Below are 22348 nucleotides of genomic sequence, written 5' to 3'. Positions count from 1 at the left end.
TTTAACCTGTTAACGATGGAATTCGCACTTCTCCAGTTTACAATAGAGATTGTTTTCTCTTAGTTTCTGAAGCACACGACAGACATCTGTGTGGGGGCTCTCCAGGGACTTGGAAAATATGAGGATATCATTGAGATAAACGCCACACATAACTGCAACAAATCTCGGAGGACATTGTTAATAAATTCCTGGAAAACTGCTGGGGCATTACAAAGGCCAAAAGGCATGACGAGGTACTCATATAGCCTGTTCTGATATTAAATGCAGTTTTCCACTCATCGCACTCCTTAGTCCGCACGAGATTGTATGCCCCTCTCAAATCAAAATTCGTTAAAGCCGTTGCTCCCTTGAGGCGGTCAAATAACTCTGTAATCAACAGAATCGGGTAGGCATTCTTAATTGTGAAACGATTGAGACCCCTATAATCAATACAAGGTCTCAGTTCACCGCTCTTCTTCTTCACAAAGAAGAAACCAGTACCAGCAGGAGACAAGGATTTGCGGATGAAACCTCGAGAAAGTGCGTCTGCAACATACAACTCCATAGCCTTATCCTCCAAGACCGACAAAGGGCAAACCCGGCCACGAGGCGGTATGGCACCAGGTTGAAGGTCAATTGCGCAATCATAAGGCCGGTGTGGAGGCAAACTACCGGCTGGACCTTTGTCAAAGACATCGCTAAAATTGTGGTACTCCTCCGGCAGGGAGGAGAGTGAAGAGGTGCACAGGACCTTGGCTACCTTCTGGAAGCATGTCTCACTGCATTGTGGTTACCAGGAGAGAACCTCAGCACGTCAAACGTCAAACACCCTTTTAAAGGAGGCCATAAAAGTCAGGGTAACTCAAGACAACATGTTTTTGCATCTCCCATAGAGGGTTTGCCCAGGCCAAGGCTCTCTCAGAAAGCAAAGATATCACAAAACCTACTTTGCTTCTGTCCGTGGGAAACGCCTAGGGCAGCATCTCAAAGTAAATCTCAACCTGGTTGAGAAACCCTCTGAGTTGAACTTGATGTACCGGAGCAGCCACAGTGGGAGTTTTCAGGTGAGCGTGTGACTCAGGAGCATTTGTAACGCTATGGCAAACTGATCCATGCGGTGATCTTGCTCATCCAATGTGGAAAAAATATTACCAACAAGTGGATTGACTGTATCTTCTGAATTCATGGCCTTCGCCTACTATCAGGAACCATAAATCAGACTGAGACAGAAGTATAGTTAAATCACACTAGTTTAATAATAATAATAATAATAATAATAAGGAGCCAGAATCAGCGTCAGCCGAACAAGTCTTTAAAAGGAACGCAGGAGAAAGTCTCTGTGATGTTGACAAAGGCGAAGGCAGAGATCAAGTGAGCTGGACGACTTTAAGTGGGCAGGGCTGACGAGCAGAATCAACAGCTGGGTAACTGTGGAGAGAGATGGGAGCTGGCAATTAGCCGACAGCTGAGCGGCCAGCTCAGAGAAGGAAGGGTTGAGCCCAGCCCTGACAAGGGGAGAGAGACAGATACAGTAGATCACCAAACTCTTAGTATCCTAAGCTCAGGAGGGAAGACCATGTTGCAAGAAGTCTGTAGACAGGTACAGTCTACTTTCTCGACTGCAGGTGGCCCTCCCCCGCAGTAGTGCTGTTGTTGGAGAGGAGGTCAAGATGGTCACTGGGGAAGCTATCCCATTGGATACTGCTGCCCCATGTGACTCTAGCAGCCATCTTGGGTCAGGCAGAGCCTATTTAAGGCCCTGGCTCCCAGGTTTGCCACGCATATTGCGAGTTGGTAGAGTAGGGACAGGTACCCTGTCTGGTAGGGATAGAACTAGCGGCAGGGAAATTTTCCTGATGAAAAGGAAAAGCATAGGGTTTGCAACTTCTCTGGACATCTGCCTTTTGGACACAAGATGGCCAGGCTGCATTCTATCCCTCTCTACAGGCACTGTCAGTTCGATTGAAACCTGCCCTCTGCAAACTGATGGAACTGTGAGTGTTCCCGGCTGGGCTGCCTTTCTACCAGGTTTATTATGAACTGTCTTTGCATTATTTCAATACAAGTTCATTACCACACTGGGACTGAGTGTGTTATTGCTGCACCACCACGCTGCACCCCACCTACAAGTGCGCCAAATAATGAACTCCTCCCCAGCACATGCAACTACACTTTCTGAATCTCAGTAATTGGTTAGGTTCGTAAAGAGTCATAATACAAAATGGTATTTCTCAAACACATTATCAGGTTCCAAAGTGCTGGAGGCCAATGGAGAGAGGGCTTCCGCTGCAGCTCAGTTCCAGACTCCCCTGGAGGTGAGACAGGAGAAGTCAGGCCCAAAGTCGTAGAGGTCGTCTGCAGAGTTGCTTGCATAAAAGTCCCAGGAACACTGTTGATGTGCTGCGGGACTGCTGCAGGCAGGTGGCGCCTGTGAGATGTAGCAGGTAACCAGGGTCACTGAGATAGAGGTTAGTTGATACAAGCCAAGGATCAGTGTCAGGTAGATAGCAGAGGAGACAAGGTTAGGTGGGAGCTGAGGTCAAGACAGGTAGCAGGCCGATGAGATCCATTTAACAAGCCAAGGTCAAGGTCAGGAGGCAGGCAGGAGACAGGTCTGGAACAAGCCGGGCCGGTAATCAAGAATCACAGGAAACAGGAAACACAGGATCGTCGGTAACAGCTGAGATCAAACACCACTTATAAAGGCCCATGTGATGTGCTGGCAGAGGTGCTGGGCCCTAGAGCCCTTCTCATCCTCTGACAGATGCTGGGTCCTAGAGACCTCCTGCTATTGGTACCCTGATTGCTGAGACCTTCTGGGGATCCATGGGAATCCCTTCAATGGAGATTATGAGCCCCAAGAATTGAATGGATTGTTTCTCAAAATCACACTTCTCTACTTTGGCGTACTATCCGCTCCTGCGGAGGTTATTCAGTATCTTCTTGACATGGTCTTGGTGGAGTTTGAGATAGGCAGAGAAGATCAGGATGTTGTCCAGGTAGACGATCAAGAATAAATCAGGGTACTGTCTTTTAGACCCCCCATCCCTCCATAAAGAGTACCTGTCACCACCTATTACTGTCACAAGGGATGTTTACATTACTTGTGACAGCAATAAAAGTAAAAAAAAAACATTTTTTTTTTTTAAACACAATTTTTAAGTATAAAAATAAATAAAATAATTATAAAAAAAAAAATTTTTAAAACGCCCCCGTCGCCGCGAGCTCGCGCAGCGAAGAAAACGCATACGGAAGTCGCGCACGCATATGTAAACGGTGTTCAAATAACACATGTGAAGTATCGCCGCGATCATCAGAGCGAGAGCAATAATTCTAGCCCTAGACCTCCTCTGTAACTCTAACCTGGTAACCGTAAAAAAATTTTTTAAAGCGCCGCCTATGGAAATTCATAGCTACCATAGTTTGTCGCCATTCCACGAGTGCGTGCAATTATAAAGCCTGACATGTTTGGTATCTATTTACTCGGTGTAACATCATCTTTCACATTTTACAAAAAAATTGGGGTAACTTTACTGTTTGGATTTTTTAAAATTCGTGGAAGTGTCCCTTTTCCAAAAATTTGCGTTTAAAACACCGCTGCACAAATACCGTGTGATATAAAATATTGCAACAATCTCCATTTTATTCTCTAGATTCTCTGCTAAAAATATATATATAATGTTTGGGGGTTCTAAGTAATTTTCTAGCAAAAAATATGGATTTTAACTTGTAAACACCAAATTTCAAAAATAGGCTTAGTCATGAAAGGGTTAAACAAAGAAGATGCCTGCTCCGGCAGGTGAGGAAGAGGGACGAATAAAGTCTTTGGCTAGGTTCTCATTGATGTACTGTCTGAGTGCCTCCAATTCCACCTCGGACAAAGGGAAGATGCGCCCGAAGGGAATTTCTGCTCCAGGAAGTAGCTCAATAGGACAGTCATATGAACGGTGTGGAGGCAGGGTGTCGGCTTTGACGTCAAGGTAGTCATGGTAAACAGAAGGGACTACTTGACTGGTGTCTGTTGCTGGTTGTATGGTCAAGCAAGTATGGGAGTTGGTTTGCATGGGGATTCCACAATGCTGGTGGCAGTAGTTGGATGAGAAGGTGACTTCCCCTCTGGACAAGAGGGAGATGATGAATCCCACTCGGACAGTCTCTATAGTAAAGGTCCTGGGTTGCAGGGCAAAATAAAGTTTTCAGGCATTCCTGAACGCTCTGAACCTCTGCTGGTCCTCTGAAAAGTGCTCAGGAGTGGGAACTATGGGCTCTGGAGGAGGCAGTACCACAGAGGGTGAAGCAGGAGCAGTGGAATTGGAGGACGCTGGTGTAGAAGCGGGACTTGTGGTTTGGCTAGCTTCAGCGGAAGTCATAGAAGCTGTGAGGGCATGAAAATGTCCATCAAGCTGAAAATAACCGTCCTGCAGATTCTTGACTGCTTGCGCCAGTGCCGCTATCTGCTGACAGAGGCTTTCAAGGGCAGAAGCACCTCTCTCGGCCTCAGACATCCTGGCTGTTTGATACTATCGGGTACCAAAGTGCTGGAGGCCAATGGAGAGTAGAGCTTCCCTTGCAGCTCAGTTCCAGACTACCCTGGAGGTGAGACAGGAGTCAGGCCCAAAGTCGCACAGGTTACCTGCAGAGTTGCTTGCAGAAAAGGTTCAGGAACACTGCTGATGTGCTGCGGGGCTGCTGCAGGCAGGTGGCACCTGTGAGATGTAGCAGGTAGCCAGGGTCACTGAGACAGAGGGTAGTCGATACAATCCAAGGTTCGGTGTCAGGTGGATAGCAGAGGATACGAAATTAGGTGGGAGCTGAGGTCAAGACAGGTAGCAGGCCTAGGAGATCCATTTAACAAGCCAAGGTCAAGGTCAGGAGGCAGGCAGGAGACAGGTCTGGAACAAGCCGGGTCGGTAATCAAGAATCACAGGAAACAGGAAACACAGGAACATCGGTAACAGCTGAGATCAAATAGCACTTCAGCCAAGGGCTGACTTCCTCATAAAGGCCCATGTGAGGTGCTGGGTCCTAGAGCCCTTCTCGTGTTCTTACAGATGCTGGGTCCTAGAGACCTCCTGCTTTTGGTCTCTGCCACAGACTTGAATGGAATAGAAACCCATACGATCCTCTGCCACAGGATGTAATGGTTTACGATGGATAGCAAACACAGCACTAGAACCTTTAAGCCGACCCGGCAGTACTATGCGGTAGGTTAACTTTAGGATGCGTCCTCCAACTGAGTCACCAGGCCCCTCTCCAGGCCAGCCCTCTGCATGATCCTTCCATGACGGGTCCTCCCCTGGGATCTTCTCAGTTGTCCAGCTTCTTCCCATAGGACAGACAGCCCAGGACCATTCCCCTGCCGCTGTGGTAGGCCCCAGACAGGCTTCTGGGCCCACCCACACGCTGCAGCAGCGTGGGCCTCTCGGTCGGAGGACCACGCGGTAGTACTCCTAACACATACCTGTCGGCCAGGAGGGCCAGCAGGTGGAACGAAAAGAACCCTAGGACATGGCGTCTGTCCCATAAATACCCTCTCCCAAAATGCAACTCGGAGGACCACCTCCACCAAGTTATCTCCGGGACAGAGGAGCACTCATACACTTCAACGTGTTGCCTTTCCAACACCGACCCATGGTGACAACGACACCCACAGGCACAGTGTGAAACTACATGCAACTCAGCCAAGCTGGAACAGAGGCAAATCTGACTATGTATGAACAGATAACCCACTAAATTTACTATAAGCAGTAGATTGAAAAATCTACCAGCGCTACATTTACATCCCTCTAACCAAACTAAACCTACCCCACCACAGATGCATATTTACGTTGATCAGGTGGGTGTAATTCTGCTGTTTGTTTACATCCCCCTAACCTAACCCAACCTACCCCACCACAGATGCATACTTACCTTTGATCAGGAGAGCGTAATTCTGCTGTTTGCTTACATCCCCCTAACCTAACTCAACTTACCCCCACAGACGCATACAGTATTTACTTCGATCAGGTGGGTGTTATTCCACTGTTTTTTTACATCCAGCATCACAAGTTTGCACTGTCCTGGCTGCACCTTTGCATTACAGCCCTATAGATTTCTATTAGATCATCTCCTTTCATCTCTGGGATTGGGGTATAAGCCTTATAGAAGTTTGTGGCGCTGTAATGGGCAGACACGGCCAGGTCAGTGAAGAAGAATAGCATTTAGCATTGCAAAGATCAAAGGAACTTTGCAATGCTAAATACTCCAAAGATTCTTAGGCAGCATCAAAAGACAGTAAACAAGAAAGAGGTGAGATAAAACCTACTTGACATTTTTATTTAAATGACATTTGGGAACATTTGAAAGTACAAACTAACATCACATTTAATGACGTGCACTTAAATTTTAAAATTTGAAGCTACCATTTCCTTTTCATTTACTGGTAATGCTCTTCAGCTTTGTAGAACATCCGTCTTCTTTACGTCTAAGTTTAAAGATGATGTGTAATCTTTTCAAGGATTTTTTTGATCTGCATGTAAAGATCAACAAAAAAGTGTTATCAATGTCTGTTATGGTTTTAAAGAACTTTCTATGTATGATTTATATGTAGCACCCTGATGTTTAGGCAGGGATGCTATCAAATGTAGTTGCCAGGCAGTAGTTGCCTTGGCCAATTGTTAGAAGATTAATTGATTCCTCTCTAATTCTAGAATTGCTGCACTTCTCTCTTCTGTAACTGGGTGGCATTGTAGCTGGTGACATTAGATAAGACAAGGGCATTGCAAGGACAGATTAGGAATAATTGGGATGTCTCAGCCAATGGCGGGATTTTCTTGGATCCCTTGGCCTGCTGGGAGAGCCTATTTATTTGGGTGGAGTCAGGTGATCAGCGGTTCTGTGCCACCTGGATGGCTGTCTGGGTGGACGTGTGTTGTGCTGCCCCGGGCTGCTGGGCCGGAGCCTGGGCCTTTCCAGGGGACATTTGGCTGCTAGGCTGTCTGGGGGCCTATCCAGAGGTGGGAGAGCAGCATAGGGTTGGGACTCGAGCTTGCGGTTCAGCCAGAGGTGACCGTTCTGCTGGCTGGAGAGCCTGTTGTGGTCCAAGGTGGAGGGGAAGCTGTCGCCACTGGGGGACCATCCTCATTGTTACTGGGGACCACTGTGAGTGGCTAGGGCAAGTGCTGGAGCGATCTTCTCACCAGCCGGGGATGGTGAAGAAGTGGGAAGACTTCGGCGAATGCCAAGTGAGGGACCCAGCTAGTGGAGGGGACGCTTGCAGAGCATTATTGTGTGCCAAGCCAGGGACCAAGCAGGCCAGTGGGGTGACACTTGAGGAGTATCTTTGAGTGCCAATCTAGGGACCCAGCAGGGACACGGGGGTGACTCTTGAGGAAGATACTGAATGTGAGAAGATTAGAAGAGCTCAGGGGATCCAGTGGAAAGTAGATCAGGAAGTCAAGTGAAAGACTGGGTGCTCAGTTGAGTTAAGATCTACAAAAGATCTGTCTTTTTAACATTTCAGGTCATAGTGACAGAGAAGCTGAAAATGGATAGTAATTACCGCTATCTATTATCTGCTGTACACTGCAGTAATACTCCACACCCCAGAATGCATTTTGCTGACCATTAATAAAATGCAGCCTGCAATGTGGAGTTTGGATTATTATACCCAACAGGAGAAATAGCTCACTTTTTAGGTGCCCAAATAATGCAATCAATGATTAATTTAATTAATATAATTTAAGAAGTATGAATATCACCAACATGATAAGATTGAACAAAAAAAGAAGGGGGAAGAACAGACACATCAGAGATTTTACTTATTCAGCACCAATTAATTAAAGTAAATCACTAGCATTGTAATAATGCCTGACTCCAGCTTTGCTATTACTTTAAATATATTCTTTGGGCCAAGATGGCTGAAACAAACATTTTCTTTACTAATTGCTGCAGTGATACAAGGATTTCTCTTCCCATTTGTGGAACAGAAGGAGAAAAGGAAAAAGTTTGTTCGGGCCAGCTTAGCCCAAACAGACTATTTAATGCCCTTGTGCTAAACCTGTGGCCCAGGGGTTGCATGCAGCCCCTTGACACATTTTGTGCAACTCTCTGGTCCCTTTGTAGACACTAATCTGTGTCCCCTTATTGCCCTGTTAAAGGAGTACAGCCAAAGCTCATTTGGCTGTACTTCTCCTGTGGATCACAGGAGTGCAGTTCGTTCTGCACTCTTGTAACCCATTTTCATCAGACAGCGAGCTGAAGCCTGCTGTCGTCTGACGTCACAGAGCTGGTCCAGGCTAGGGAAAGATCACAACCATATGGTCAGGATCTGCTCACATGCCTGGACGGGCACCCGGCCCAGGTTCTTAGGGGGCCACTGAGAGCCAGAGCTGGCTGCTCCCACTCTCGCCAGTAAGCGCATGCACGCGGGGGGGTGCAGAGCAGAGAGCTGGTGACTTAGAGTCTTAGAGTCACAAGTTCTCTGCTTAGGGAGCTCTGAGAACCGAGCGTTTGGCAGTGTATGATCGCTCGGCTCTCAGTGTTAGTGCCAGCGGGGGACAGATGCAGCATTGGACCGATGTTTCATCCACATAGGTAGGAATGATTAAAAAATATATATATATTACTATACTTCTCTTTTAAAGTAGTGATCTCTAGATTTCTTAAGCCTATGACTTTCTTGAAGCATGTCCCCAGTCTCCAACAGCTCCTATATTCAAGTCTGAGGTCTCTGACTATCTCTTGTATCATACCCATAGTCTCTGACCATCTCTTGTAGCATGCCCATAGTCTCTGACCATCTCTTGTAGCATGCCCATAGTCTCTGACCATCTCTTGTATCATGCCCATAGCCTTTGATCCTCTGACCATCTCTTGTATCATGCCCCTAGTCTCTCACCATATATTGTATCATGCCCATAGTCTCTGACCATCTCTTGTATCATGCCCCTAGTCTCTCACCATATATTGTATCATGCCCATAGTCTCTGACCATCTCTTGTATCATGCCCCTAGTCTCTCACCATATATTGTATCATGCCCATAGTCTCTGACCATCTCTTGTATCATGCCCATAGTCTCTGACCCTCTGACCATCTCTTGCATCATGCCCATAGTCTCTGACCATCTCTTGTATCATGCCCATAGTCTCTGACCATCTCAGAGAATATAGGCATCTCGACTCTGACCATTTCTTGTGTGATGTCTGCAGGCTCTGACCATCTCCTGTATCATGCCTATAGTCTAACCATGTCTTGTATCATGTCCGTCTCTGACTATCACTTGTATCATGTCCAAAGCCTCAACATCCCTGAAGTCTTTGACTATATCCAGTTGTGTGTCTGCTGTCTCAAAGACTGCATATTAACTTAATTTTATGTACAGCCTTTTGGTGAGGTCAGGGACCACACACTTGAGGCCCCCCATACCAAGAAAGTTGACCACCACTGATTTAAAGTAAAAGCAAAACTGGAGTTTGGCTTTAAGATAACTGTGGTTAGCTGAGTAGGTTGTGGATCAGTGGTTTTCTATAGGTGTGTTTCACAGACAGGGCCGGATTTATATCTCAGAAGCCTAAAGGCAGAGAATTCTGAAGCAACTACCCCCCAGGAGTGCACTATGCTCAGAATGCAGGGATCAGGAGTGCGCTATGCTCAGAATGCAGGGATCAGGAGTGCATTACGCTCAGAATGCAGGGATCAGGAGTGCGTTATGTTCAGAATGCATGGATCAGGAGTGCGATATGTTCAGAATGCAGGGATCAGGAGTGCATTATGCTCAGAATGCAGGGATCAGGAGTGCATTATGCTCAGAATTCATGGATCAGGAGTGCGTTATGTTCAGAATGCATGGATCAGGAGTGCGTTATGTTCAGAATGCAGGGATCAGGAGTGCGTTATGTTCAGAATGCAGGGATCAGGAGTGCGTTACATTTAAAATGCAGGGATCAGGAGTGCGTTACGCTCAGACTGTAGAATTAAAGAGCTAGTGGTTTACTATAGCCAATGGGTGCTGGATATGTAAAATGTGTGATTGAGTTGCTACAGTGAATGTATCACAATTTTACTTTCCTTTATTTTATATATTTTATCTTACCATGTTGGTGATATTTGTACTTCTTAAATTATATTATTAAAAAGTTAATTTTCGCATGAAATGTGATTGGGGTACCTAAACCATCCACTATTTCTTCTGTTGAGTATAATTTTGTCTTTATCTTGGGGGTGAAACCCTATTACATTACATCTTGAGCAGACATTTGGAAGGCTATTTTGCTTACAACTGTTTCTTGAATTCAGAACTCTTGGCTCATGCACCTGGCTCTAAGGGCATAGGCTCTCTAAGGTCACCATGCACTACTGTACATGATTCTTAGAAAAACCACTGGAGAAACACTTGAACCTCCACTCCATGTTGATTCAGTAGCTGAATAGATATCACTGGGAACATTGCAATAACACCTAAACCTCCACTCCAGGTTGATTCAGTAGCTGAATAGATACCGCTGGGGGTAATGGAGAAACTCTTGAACTTCCACTTCATGTTTATTCAGTAGCTGAATAGATATTACTGGAAACAACAGAGAATAACTTGAGCCTTCACTCCGCGTTGATTCAGTAGCTGAATAGAAATGACTTGGGACCATGGAGTAACACTTGAGTTTTCACTCCGTGTTGATTCATTAGCTGAATAGATATCACTGGGAACAACACAGAATAACTTGAACCTCCACTCCATGTTAATTCAGTAGCTGAATAGATATCATTGGGGACCATGGAGTAACACTTGAACCTCCATTCCGTTTTGGTCCAGTAGCTGAACAGATATCACTGGGGACCAAGGAGTAACACTTGAACCTTCACCCCATGTTTATTCAGTAGCTGAATTGATATCACTGGGGACAATACAGAAACACTTGAACCTCCACTCTATGTTGATTCAATAGCTGAATAGATATGACTGGGGACCATAGAGTAACACTTGACCCTTCACTCCGTTTTGATCCAGTAGCTGAACAGATATTGCTGGGTACCATGGAGTAAAACTTGAACCTCCACTCCATGATGATTCAGTAGCTGAATAGATATCACGGGGAACCATGGAGTGACACTTGAACCTCCACTGGTCTGGTTGGGTTCACAAATATGCACTGCAGAAATGAGAATGTGTGGTGCATTGGAGTGCTTTGGTGTCATTCATTATTAATGCCCCTTCCCTCCTCCAGCGGACATGCTTTGCAGCAGCCCACAACTCACAAATGCCCAACTGTGGATTGTGATGTGCTGCATTGCGAAAAAAAAAAAGTACACACACATTTTTTGGTGTGTTAGCCAGTCCTTTCAAATTAATTGGTTGCTCAAGCACAACACACGTTGATGTACATAATACACATCAATATTCTTGTGTTAACACACCGCAAAAGTGTTAACGCTAACTTTAAGATATCCATGGAGATACAGTAGAGTGAGTACTGTGCCTGGGGACAAAGGTAACACAAAGCCCAACTGAGCCAGAGACACTGCCAGGGACTGTACTATGGTCCCATGTTCCCAACTCGTAGAGGTTCAGCCTTCAGTTTCTTATACAGCTGCATTGTGTTTTAGTAGCCTGAAATGAGAAGCATCTAAAGGTGAGCTACTAAACCATGACACAGAAAGAACCTGGATTAGCTCAGCACTGAAAAATAAGGCTGTGAAAGTCTAAATATGTATCTTTATTCAATATTCAGGTTAAAATCCTTGTTAGGGGATGGGACTACTGAGGAACAGAGCGAAGGGGGGAATGCTCCAAGGGTGATGAGCACTGCAACGTTAATGAGCATACCTCCCAACAGACCCGCATTACATTGGACTGTCCCGGAATTTTAACAGAGTGCTTGCGTCCCACGAATCTAGGCTGTGCCCCACAGCCAGAACACTGCTAGTGTCATCTCCCTGCTCTCTCTTTCTCTTTCTAAATTGGGGGACAGCAATCTGTCAATTGCTATCTATTCATTGATCACAGACTTAGCCGACCCTCCGACAATCCCATCTGTCTCAGGTGCTTGTATGTGATATCATATGGGGTGGATGGTAGAGGAGAGCAAGTCGAGAGATCAATGAAACAGTACAGATATCAATGTGTCACCGCTGCTTCCCTGCATGTGGAAAAAAACACTTCTGTAGTACAGACTACTAACCCCTGTACTCTGCCCTTCTGACCCCCCTGTACTCTGCCCTTCTGACCCCCCTGTACTCTGCCCTTCTGACCCCCCCTGTACTCTGCCCTTCTGACCCCCCTGTACTCTGCCCTTCTGACCCCCCTGTACTCTGCCCTTCTGACCCCCCTGTACTCTGCCCTTCTGACCCCCCTCTACTCTGCCCTTCTGACCCCCCCTGTACTCTGCCCTTCTGCCCCCCCTGTACTCTGCCCTTCTGACCCCCCTGTACTCTGTCCTTCTGACCCCCCTGTACTCTGTCCTTCTGACCCCCCTGTACTCTACCCTTCTGACCCCCCCTGTACTATGCCCTTCTGACCCCCTGTACTCTGCCCTTCTGACCCCCCTGTACTCTGCCCTTCTGACCCCCCTGTACTCTGCCCTTCTGACCCCCCTGTACTCTGCCCTTCTGATCTCATGTACACTCAAGGAAGAACAAGGCGCACAAGACTGCACGGAAGTGACGTTCCGTCGCCGCCATCTTGGTACTCTCGTCCGCAGTAAGACTTATGCCCCGTACACACGGTCGGATTTTCCGATGGAAAATGTCCAATCGGAGCGTGTTGTCGGAAATTCCGACCGTGTGTGGGCTCCATCGGACATTTTCCATTGGATTTTCCGACACACAAAGTTGGACAGCAGGAGATAAAATTTTCCGACAACAAAATCTGATCGCGTCAATTCCGACCGTGTGTGGCCTGTTCCGACGCACAAAGTGCCATGCATGCTCAGAAGAAATTCCGAGACGGGACAGCTCATTCTGGTAAACTTAGCGTTCGCAATGGATACAGCACTTTCGTCACGCTGCAATGTTAAAAATGGTTTAATACAGCGCACTCTCTTCTTCTTTATAATGTGACAAGAATTAAGTAGTTTTGCTGCTCATATTCACACACACTTCTCACAAAGTTTTATTTGTGTTTTTTTAGTGGGATTCCCTGAATATATTGTTATTAGTTGTCACATCTGACAGTTTTATATTATTTTTTTTTTTTTTGGATTTTCTGCCTTTTTTTTTCTTTAATGTTTGGATTTTTTCCAAGGCTGATCTTTGTTCAATGTTATTTTTATTTTTACTCCAGAATATTTTTGTGTGTGTTTTGTGTGTCAAGTTACCCCAACACCATTGATATCTTGTATTATTTAATCTCCAGGAGATTGTTTGGTGTTGGTGTCCTTTGTTCATTTCACATTGTATATTTGAAATGTACCTGAATCCTCACAAACCAACTGTCCTTTTTGAAGTAAAACACATAGGAGAGTATAATTCAAAACAAAAATCCTTTATTAAGGGCTCAGAACCAAACAAAGAGGAAGGCAACACTGGATCAACAGGAGAAATTAGCGAAGACTGGAACCCCCACGGCAGACATCAATTCTTCAACATCAAAATTGGTGGCCTGAGGAGTCCATATGTAAGGGAGGGCAGTATGGTCCAGAATTCGCAGAGATCCGGATAGCAGCAGATGACATCTGTGTCCCCAGGCTGTGGTACCACAAGAGGCTGCATCTTTTGGCCGACCAGACTGAACCCAGGGCAATCACTGTCTGGTCTTCCTTCCACGCTTCCTTCCGGGCTGTGGCTGTGCAGTTGGAGATGTGGCAGGAGGAGGAGTAGGACCTGGAGGAGGAGGAGGACTGGGAGGACCTGGAGGAGGACTGGGGGGACCTGGAGGAGAGGGAGGAGGAGGAGGAGGACCTGCAGGAGGAGGAGGAGGACCATCACAAAGGTGTGTCTGAGGTGTCATTTGGCCCCTCATACCTTTCTCAAGAGCCTCCAATATGAGGGCCTCACACATGACTTGTTGGCCCTCCTCCATCCTCTGCATTTTATATGCAATGAAGGCAGCAATGTTCTCCTCCATGGTGTGGGGTGCTCCCAGGACCTCTGTAGCCCTCCAAAAGAATCCTATAGCAGCCTCCTCTAGGGCATTCCTCCTACTGCCACTTTCTCTTTTCAGGGGGGGGGGACCTGCAGATCAGCCAGCCGGCTCGGCCCGGCCACCTCCTGGCTGAGACTTCCCTGTGTATGAAAAAAGGGACATGGTTGTAATGTTTTGCATCATCAATCCCAATCCTAAATTAGTACTCCCAACTAACATCTAGTTAACATCATTGATTGGACAAGCAGAAATATTTAGAGGAGTGCTATACCTGGCTCAATCTGGGCTCCTCCACATGTGGCCTGGAAGGCCCAGGTTGGGCGTCAGAAGCCTCAGCTGGGGGGGAAGGAAGCGTGGAAGGAAGACTGGAGAGGGATGGCCTGGGTTCAGTCTGGCCTGCCAGAAAGTGCAGCCTGTCGTAGTACAACATCCTGGGGACATAGATGTCATCTGCTGCTCCGGATCTCTGTGAATCCAGGGCTTTCTTGCGCTCCCTTAGATATGTGCTCCTCAGGCAACCAATTAATATCTTTAAATAGGTGATGTCTGCCGTGGGGTCACCTGCTTCACAATTTCACACAATTGCTCCAGTGCTGCCTTCCTCTTTGCTTGGTTCTTGAAATGGGGGTGTTTAATCTCCCACAGACAGGGCAGCTCCCTTAGCATCTCTAGGAATACTGACATGAAGTCATTATCTTTGAGTAGCATATGCATGTTCACTGCAAGACACAACACAAGACAAAGCCTAATGTCAGACAAAACTCTCCTAATCTTGTTACAATATAGGCCTCAATCTAGAAGCAGTATAGGCACAAGTTTGTCTCTTACCTTCATTCTTACGATCGGTGCGTCCAATGCTCCTTCCTCCGCTCACAGATCGTACGTAATACGCACGCGTGTTACGCTTTATACACACTGCGCATGCGTGTAACTCCGCCCGCCCCTGACGTTCTTTCTAGTCTATTCCCCGCCCCTTTTCGTTCGGCGCAGTGGGTGAAGAGCATGATGGCGGAGTTAGAGCAGGTGTGTGCTAATTATAGCAACGAGGAGGAGGAAAGCCCGGATCCGGACACGTCCCGATCCAGAAGGAGACGTTTTAAGGCCACAAATATGTCCTTTGGGGAGATGTTGGAGATGGTCGACATCATGAGGAAGTCCGACTATGACGGGAAGTATGGGCCTTACCCCAACCCCAACATCAGAAAGGCCAAGATCATGGCGAAAGTGATCAAAAGCCTTCACAGGAATTTCGGGGTCCGAAGATCGAAAGATCAGCTCAGGAAGCGGTGGTCGGACCTGAAGTTAAGAGAGCCAGAGCAGTACCGAAAGATCCGGAGAGTGCTGCAAAAAAGTAAGTAGTTGTGCTGTGTTCCTATTCTTTTTGTCTTTATTGCGTTCGTGCTGCTACATATGCTTTTATTAATTGTAACGTTTAAAAGGGCAACTTTAATGTTCATGGGCCCATTATTCGTTCGTATCAAACATTTTTCTTTCGGCCTCTAAAACACCATTGTTTAGGCCATATGCATTTTCCCACATTTTTTTTTGGGCCTACTTGGATGCCAAATATTTGTTTGTGTAGATGGGTTTGTTACTAGAATGAAATGCCAACTAGATTGTGTGTAAGGAGAGGACACTGAGCAGCTGTTTTCACATCTGGACACTGGAGCACTAGTGTGGGACACAAGAACACCATTTTTATTAGGGGGCCACACAGGTGCTCCAGTGTATACTATAGGGGGGTCTCCATCTGTGAAGCTTGTACTAAACAGGTAAAGTATTGCAGCTTGACAAAGGGCAATAAAAAATATACATCTTGGAACTCGGCTAAAATAGACAATTGTACCCCACTTCCAAGCAATGTTTCCTATTTCTAGTTCTGCCATCAAATATCTGTGTGCTAATTATACCATTTTTGTTTTACATAGGGGAGAAAAGACTCGGAGGACACCCCTCATCCGAGGAGACCACAGACCCCCCACCTATGGAAGAAGGTGAAATACCCCCAAACGAAGCTGAGCAGGAGGAAGAAGAAGATGTGGTGGAGATTGGCACCACTACAGGTGAGTGTCTGCGACCACAGGCTCAGGTAAAAGATGGATGGTGACAGATTTTTGAGACCTGTTTTTTTTTTCTTTCTCTCTTTTTAGGTGATCGTGATGTGAGGGATAGAGAACGTTTCACATCAGAAAGTGCCCAGATCCTGATCGGGGAGATCATGGGGTGTAATGCCGAACTGCAAAACATCCAGCAAAAAAGCAATGATGTTATTAAAAAAAATAATAACATCATTGATGTTTTGGGGCGAATTTAAAACCCCATAAAATCACTTTTTGTATTGTGGTCCAATCTTTTAAATTTTTTTGGAATGTTTTGAAAAGCCAAATTTGGAGGATGCACACAGTGTTTCAACATGTGCTATCTGCCATCACGGGGGATCAATGGATGCGTTTTGGGGGTGCAACCCCTTCCTCAATTATAAAGTAGCGTTGAGGAAGGGCTTGCTCCCCCAAAACACGTCCCTTGATCCCCCGTGATGGCAGATAGCACATGTTGACATTCGTAAATTGGTGTGCATCTTCCAAATTTGGCTTTTCCAGGGGTGATTTCCCCCCATCTGAACGCTATATCAAACCCAGTTCCTAAATACTGATGTCTGATATAGCCTTCAGGTTTTACCTAATGTGAACTTTGTAAGTTCACGTTTTTTGTCTTTCTTGTTGGTTTTACACAGGCCTGTTTTATCTGAAATGGACATTTCGAATTTTGCTAATACTACTGCAAAAATTGTTATACAACAAACATGTTGGTTTGTTTTAAAAACCTTTGGTAAATGCACATGTGATTGTGCAGGTATAAAAAAGTGGCTTACTCAAGAATGTGTGGATTATTGTCTCAACACTACAATACAACACTTTTGGGGTGATGTAATAGCTGTTTTATGCAAAAATGGGGGTTATTTCCTAAGGGCAAATCCTCTTTGCACTACAAGTGCGGTTTCAGTGCAGTTGCAAGTGCACTTGTAGTGAAATGTGTTTTTGCATTTAGGAAATACCAGCCAACAGTGCTTTGTATAAGGTTACCCAATCATGACATTTTCTGCACTTAAAACATTTCTGTCAGGGTCAGCTAAAACAAACACAAGCAGTAAATGTCCACAAATAATTTTTTTTTTTTTAATTATAAAAAGGCTTCACATATTGTCTGGCATATTGATAGCCCCCCTACCCGCAAAGAACTCCAGGTAGCGTAACCGGACATCACGGGCACTCAGGGAGGGCAAGCCAGGACGGCCACTTTCAAGCGCCGTCAGTGTGGTTTGATTGATGTAGGATTCCGGCCTCAGGCCCAACTGAGCCAGCATAGTTGTTTCCGTAAAAAGTTATGGAGAACACAGCACGCAAGTATTATATGGTTCAGTTTATACTCCGCCATATGGATAGGTGTCAGAAATAGGCGGAACCGGCTGGCCAGGATTCCAAATGTGTTCTCCACCACTCTTCGGGCTATGGCCAGCCGGTAATTAAAAACCCTCTGTTCCAGGGTGAGGGTCCTCATTGGGAATGGCCGCATCAGGTGGTCCCCCAGCGTAAATGCTTCATCAGCAACTAACACAAATGGGAGTCCTTCCACATTGTCCTCTGGAGCTGGCAAGTCCAAGCTGCCATTCTGGAGACGCCTGTAAAACTCCGTCTGGGCGATGACTCCACCATCGGACATCCGGCCATTCTTCCCCACGTCCACATACAAGAAGTCGTAATTAGCCAACACCACCGCCAACATCACTATACTATTAAACCCCTTGTAATTATAATAGTACAACCCTGAGTTGGGTGGTGGGACGATGTGGACGTGTTTCCCATCAATTGCCCCTCCGCAGTTAGGAAAGTCCCACCGCTCGGCAAAGTGGGAGGCCACAGTCTGCCATTCCTGTGGCGTGGAAGGAAACTGTTGAGGAAAAAACAATAAACATTACTATTTTTACTCTGAAACATGGCAAGCGGATTAGACACAAACATTATGGGGCAACATCCAGATAGCATTTATTAAGGGGAATTTAACAACACCAAAGTATAAGGTACACCTATCATATTACCCCTCCCCCCTCTCATGGGCCATTTCTAACATTATAGGGGGTGTGTGGAAATCTTGGACAGGTAACCCTCTTCACTTCATTGAGAGATGAATGCCTAAATAATTGGTATTACTTGGAACAGCCCCTCCTTAGTTACACTATTGGCAGACCACTGGACAGGTAAGAAGTGTCTGAATACAAAGATATAAATACACACTGTACACATTTGAGGACATTTGGACATTCTGCTATTACCTATCAAGATAATAATAGGATACAAAAACTTTAAACAGTACCATTGGAAAGTATACAGGCAGGCCCTTGCACTACATGCTTTGGGGAATTCATCCATAAATCTGACCAGTAAAGAGATGGGTATAGTGTGTATGGGTTTGGCAAAGTCAGCAGACAGATGATTGAGGATAGAGAATTGGGATCAGCTGACTTAGCAGTTGGGGGAGGGAGGGTTACTATAAATGATTTGGGGACACCACAAAAAAAAGCCTATGGCACTCTGCCTGAATTTAAATAAAAAATAACATTTCCAAACATTTTAGGGGGTGTTTGGGGTAAAGCACTACTATGGAGCAGATAAAATACATTGTTAAGTGACTACATGAGGTGAATATAGGGCAGGAGACACCATGCTGGGGAGGTAAGTGAAGGGCAAATATGTATGAAGGACATAAAATAATAATTACATAAAAATCCAGCATGCATGAGGACAAAGGGGACATTCACAGCATATTACAATCATGGTAATTAGGGAATGAGGAAAGAAATACAATATATTATCAAACATTCAATACAATACAATACAAATGTGATATAAAAGGATAAAAATCTTACCTTCATATACTCCTTCTGTAGGACCTGGATGATGGCAGAACAGGTCTCTGGGATGATGATCCCCAGAGCCTGGGGGGAGATGCCTGTCGAGAACTTCAAGTCCTGCAGACTTCTCCCTGTGGCCAAATACCGCAAGGTAGCGACCAACCTCTGCTCCGGAGTGATGGCTTGCCTCATGCAGGTATCCTGCCTGCTGATATAGGGGGTCAGCGAAGCCAACAAACGGTGAAACACGGGGTCCGTCATCCTGAGAAAGTTCCTGAAATCATCAGGATTATTCTCATGGATCTCACGGAGCAAAGGCATATGAGAGAACTGGTCACGCTGAAGCAACCAATTCTTGGTCCATGAACTCCTCCCCACCCTGTTCATGGACTGGACTTGTGTCAAGGTCAGGACCCCAACACCAAGCCCCCGCACAGCACAAACTCTACGAGGAGTACGCATACGAAACATGGCTAGAAAACGGTCGGCTGCTCAGAACGAAGTAACAGAACGCACTGAAGAACAGCTAGGCCTGTGAAGAGCGACCTGAAAAACAGTAACGAACGAACAAGAATACAATGACTACCTAAAGTCACGCGGAACTTGCTGCACGCACTGAAGAGCAGATACAAACCCACAAGCACAAACTGAACGGCAGAAAACGATCTGAAAGCCACGAGTCTGAAAAAGCGCGAATCGTCTCTCACCAAACTTTTACTAACACAAGATTAGCAAAAGGAGCCCAAAGGGTGCCAGGCTTGGTTCTGAACCGGCCTTTTCTAGTCTCGTCGTACGTGGTGTACGTGACCGCGTGGTTGGCGATCGGAAATTCCAACAACTTTGTGCGACCGTGTGTAGGCAAAACAAGTTTGAGCCAACATCCGTCGGAAAAAATCCTAGGATTTTGTTGTCGGAATGTCCGAATAAAGTCCGACCGTGTGTACGCCCTATTAGACTTAGAAGTCGGCAAACGGGCATCTTTTTACACCCACCGAAGTCCGCTTGCTGCGGACGAGTGTACCAAGAGGGAGGCAACGAAACATCACTTGCTGAAGTAGAAAAACACCTGTGACTTCTGGTAAGCCAGACACACAGGAAAAGCTGATAAGGCAACATTTTTTTTATTATGGTACTTAACATTTATATATACAGTGTATATATATATATATAAACGTCCCAGTTGGTTCCTCAAAACTGGTTATTCCGTGGCAGTGCTAGATACATGTTTGGGTGCTATACACTTTGTATATCTAGCACTGGCACGGAATAACCACTTTTGAGGAACCAACCGGGACATTTATATATAAATTAGTGGTGGGGGCACAAACAAACTGAAAAAATCAGAAAAAAAACCCCATTAAATTGCCGCAACTGTGCCATCAAATGCAGCCACTGTGTCCATTAATTGTCGCCACTGTGCCAGCAAACGCTGCCACTGTGCCATTAAACGCAGGAACTGTGCCCTTTAATTGTTGCCACTGTGCCAAATGCAGCCACTGTGTCCATCAATTGTCGCCACTGTGCCATCAAACACAGCCACTGTGCCCAACAATTGTCGCCACTGTGCCAGCAAACATCGCCACTGTGCAGCCACTGTGCCCATCAATTGTCGCCACTGTGCCAGCAAACGCTGCCACTGTGCCAGCAAATGCAGGAACTGTGCCCTTTAATTGTTGCCACTGTGCCAAATGCAGCCACTGTGCCCATCAGTTGTCGCCACTGTGCCAGCAAATGTCGCCACTGTGCAGCCACTGTGCCCATCAATTGTCGCCACTGTGCCATCAAACACAGCCACTGTGCCCAACAATTGTTGCCACTGTGCCAGCAAACGCTGCCACTGTGCCATCAAACACATCCACTGTGCCCAACAATTGTTGCCACTGTGCCATCAAACACAGCCACTGTGCCCAACAATTGTCGCCACTGTGCCAGCAAACGCTGCCACTGTGCCATCGAACACAGCCAATGTGCCCTTTAATTGTTGCCACTGTGCCAAGCGCAGCCACTGTGCCCATCAATTGTCGCCACTGTGCCAGCAAACATCGCCACTGTGCCATCAAACGCAGCCACTGTGCCATCAAACGCAGCCACTGTGCCATCAAACGCAGCCACTGTTCCCTTTAATTGTTGCCACTGTGCCAAATGCAGCCACTGTGCCCATCAATTGTCACCACTGTGCCATCAAACACAGCCACTGTGCCCATAAATTGTCGCCACTGTGCCAGCAAACGTCGCCACCTGTGCCATTAAACGCAGCCACTGTGCCTTTTAATTGTTGCCACTGTGCCAAACGCAGCCACTGTGCCCATCAATTGTCGCCACTGTGCCATGAAACACAGCCACTGTGCCCATAAATTGTCGCCACTGTGCCAGCAAACGTCGCCACCTGTGCCATTAAAAGCAGCCACTGTGCCCTTTAATTGTTGCCACTGTGCCAAACGCAGCCACTGTGCCCATCAATTGTCGCCACTGTGCCAGCAAACGCCGCCACTGTGCCAGCAAACATGACCAACGAAAATAATTTTACTGTTAAGGGTCCCCACGACTTGGGAAATTTTATCAAGGGGTCACGGCACTAGACAGGTTGAGAACCACTGCACTACAGGATATCTTCAAGGCTAACTATACTCCTAATGGAGGTAAGGGCTCTGTGAGCATTGAGCTTTTGTGAAGATCATTATTAAGAAGAACCTGTTATTATTTCTCGGAAGAGTTTTTTCACTTTCACATGTTTGGACACTTTGTTTGCGCTATTTTATTGGACGTTAATACCAAGTTAATTATTTGAATACCTCACACCATTTTTATTTAATTATTATCACCTAGAAATTTGCGCGGATCACCTTTCCTCATTTATATACTGTTTTGTGCATTGTGTATACTTTAGGTCCAGCAGCATTTTCACAAGATTTAGTTAGTTTGTTACTGTTCACGTAGTAGCGCGAGGGACCACACTTTACATTTATACAGGTATGTGGATGGGAGAGGTAGGTGATCCTTGTTATACGGGGGGAGGTGGGTGATCCTTGTTATACAGATAGGTGGGTGGGGGAGGTAGGTGATTCTTGTTATACAGGTAGGTGGGTGGGGGAGGTAGGTGATCCTTGTTATACAAGTAGGTGGGTGGGGGAGGTAGGTGATCCTTGTTATACAGGTAGGTGGGTGGGGGAGGTAGGTGATCCTTGTTATACAGGTAGGTGGGTAGGGGAGGTGGGTGATCCTTGTTATACAGGTAGGTGGGTGGGGGAGGTAGGTGATCCTTGTTATACAAGTAGGTGGGTGGGGGAGGTAGGTGATCCTTGTTGTTATACAGGTAGGTGGGTGGGGGAGGTAGGTGATCCTTGTTGTTATACAGGTAGGTGGGTGGGGGAGGTAGGTGATCCTTGTTGTTATACAGGTAGG

The 22348-nt window shown here is 46.2% G+C and overlaps 1 protein-coding gene across 1 annotated transcript; it reads left to right on the top strand.

The window, feature by feature from the left end:
- Window positions 1-15042: 15042 nt before the first annotated feature.
- On the top strand, window positions 15043-16467 carry LOC141126535 (uncharacterized). Its single transcript, XM_073612468.1, has 3 exons — window positions 15043-15388; window positions 15966-16100; window positions 16188-16467. The coding sequence occupies exons 1-3, from the start codon at window positions 15043-15045 to the stop codon at window positions 16349-16351; spliced, it is 645 nt and encodes a 214-aa protein (XP_073468569.1). The 3' UTR covers window positions 16352-16467.
- Window positions 16468-22348: the final 5881 nt, after the last annotated feature.

Source organism: Aquarana catesbeiana, linkage group LG02 (genome assembly GCF_042186555.1).
Source record: "Aquarana catesbeiana isolate 2022-GZ linkage group LG02, ASM4218655v1, whole genome shotgun sequence".
Taxonomy (NCBI): Eukaryota; Metazoa; Chordata; class Amphibia; order Anura; family Ranidae; genus Aquarana; species Aquarana catesbeiana.
Note: the sequence above shows the minus strand (reverse complement) of the source record. Positions and strands in the feature narration are given on the sequence as shown.

Coding starts and splice junctions, on each gene's coding strand:
- LOC141126535 (XM_073612468.1), top strand. CDS start 15,043: ATGGCGGAGTTAGAGCAGGTGTGTGCTAATTATAGCAACGAGGAGGAG. Junction 15,389..15,965: donor CCGGAGAGTGCTGCAAAAAA/GTAAGTAGTTGT, acceptor TGTTTTACATAG/GGGAGAAAAGACTCGGAGGA. Junction 16,101..16,187: donor GGAGATTGGCACCACTACAG/GTGAGTGTCTGC, acceptor CTCTCTTTTTAG/GTGATCGTGATGTGAGGGAT.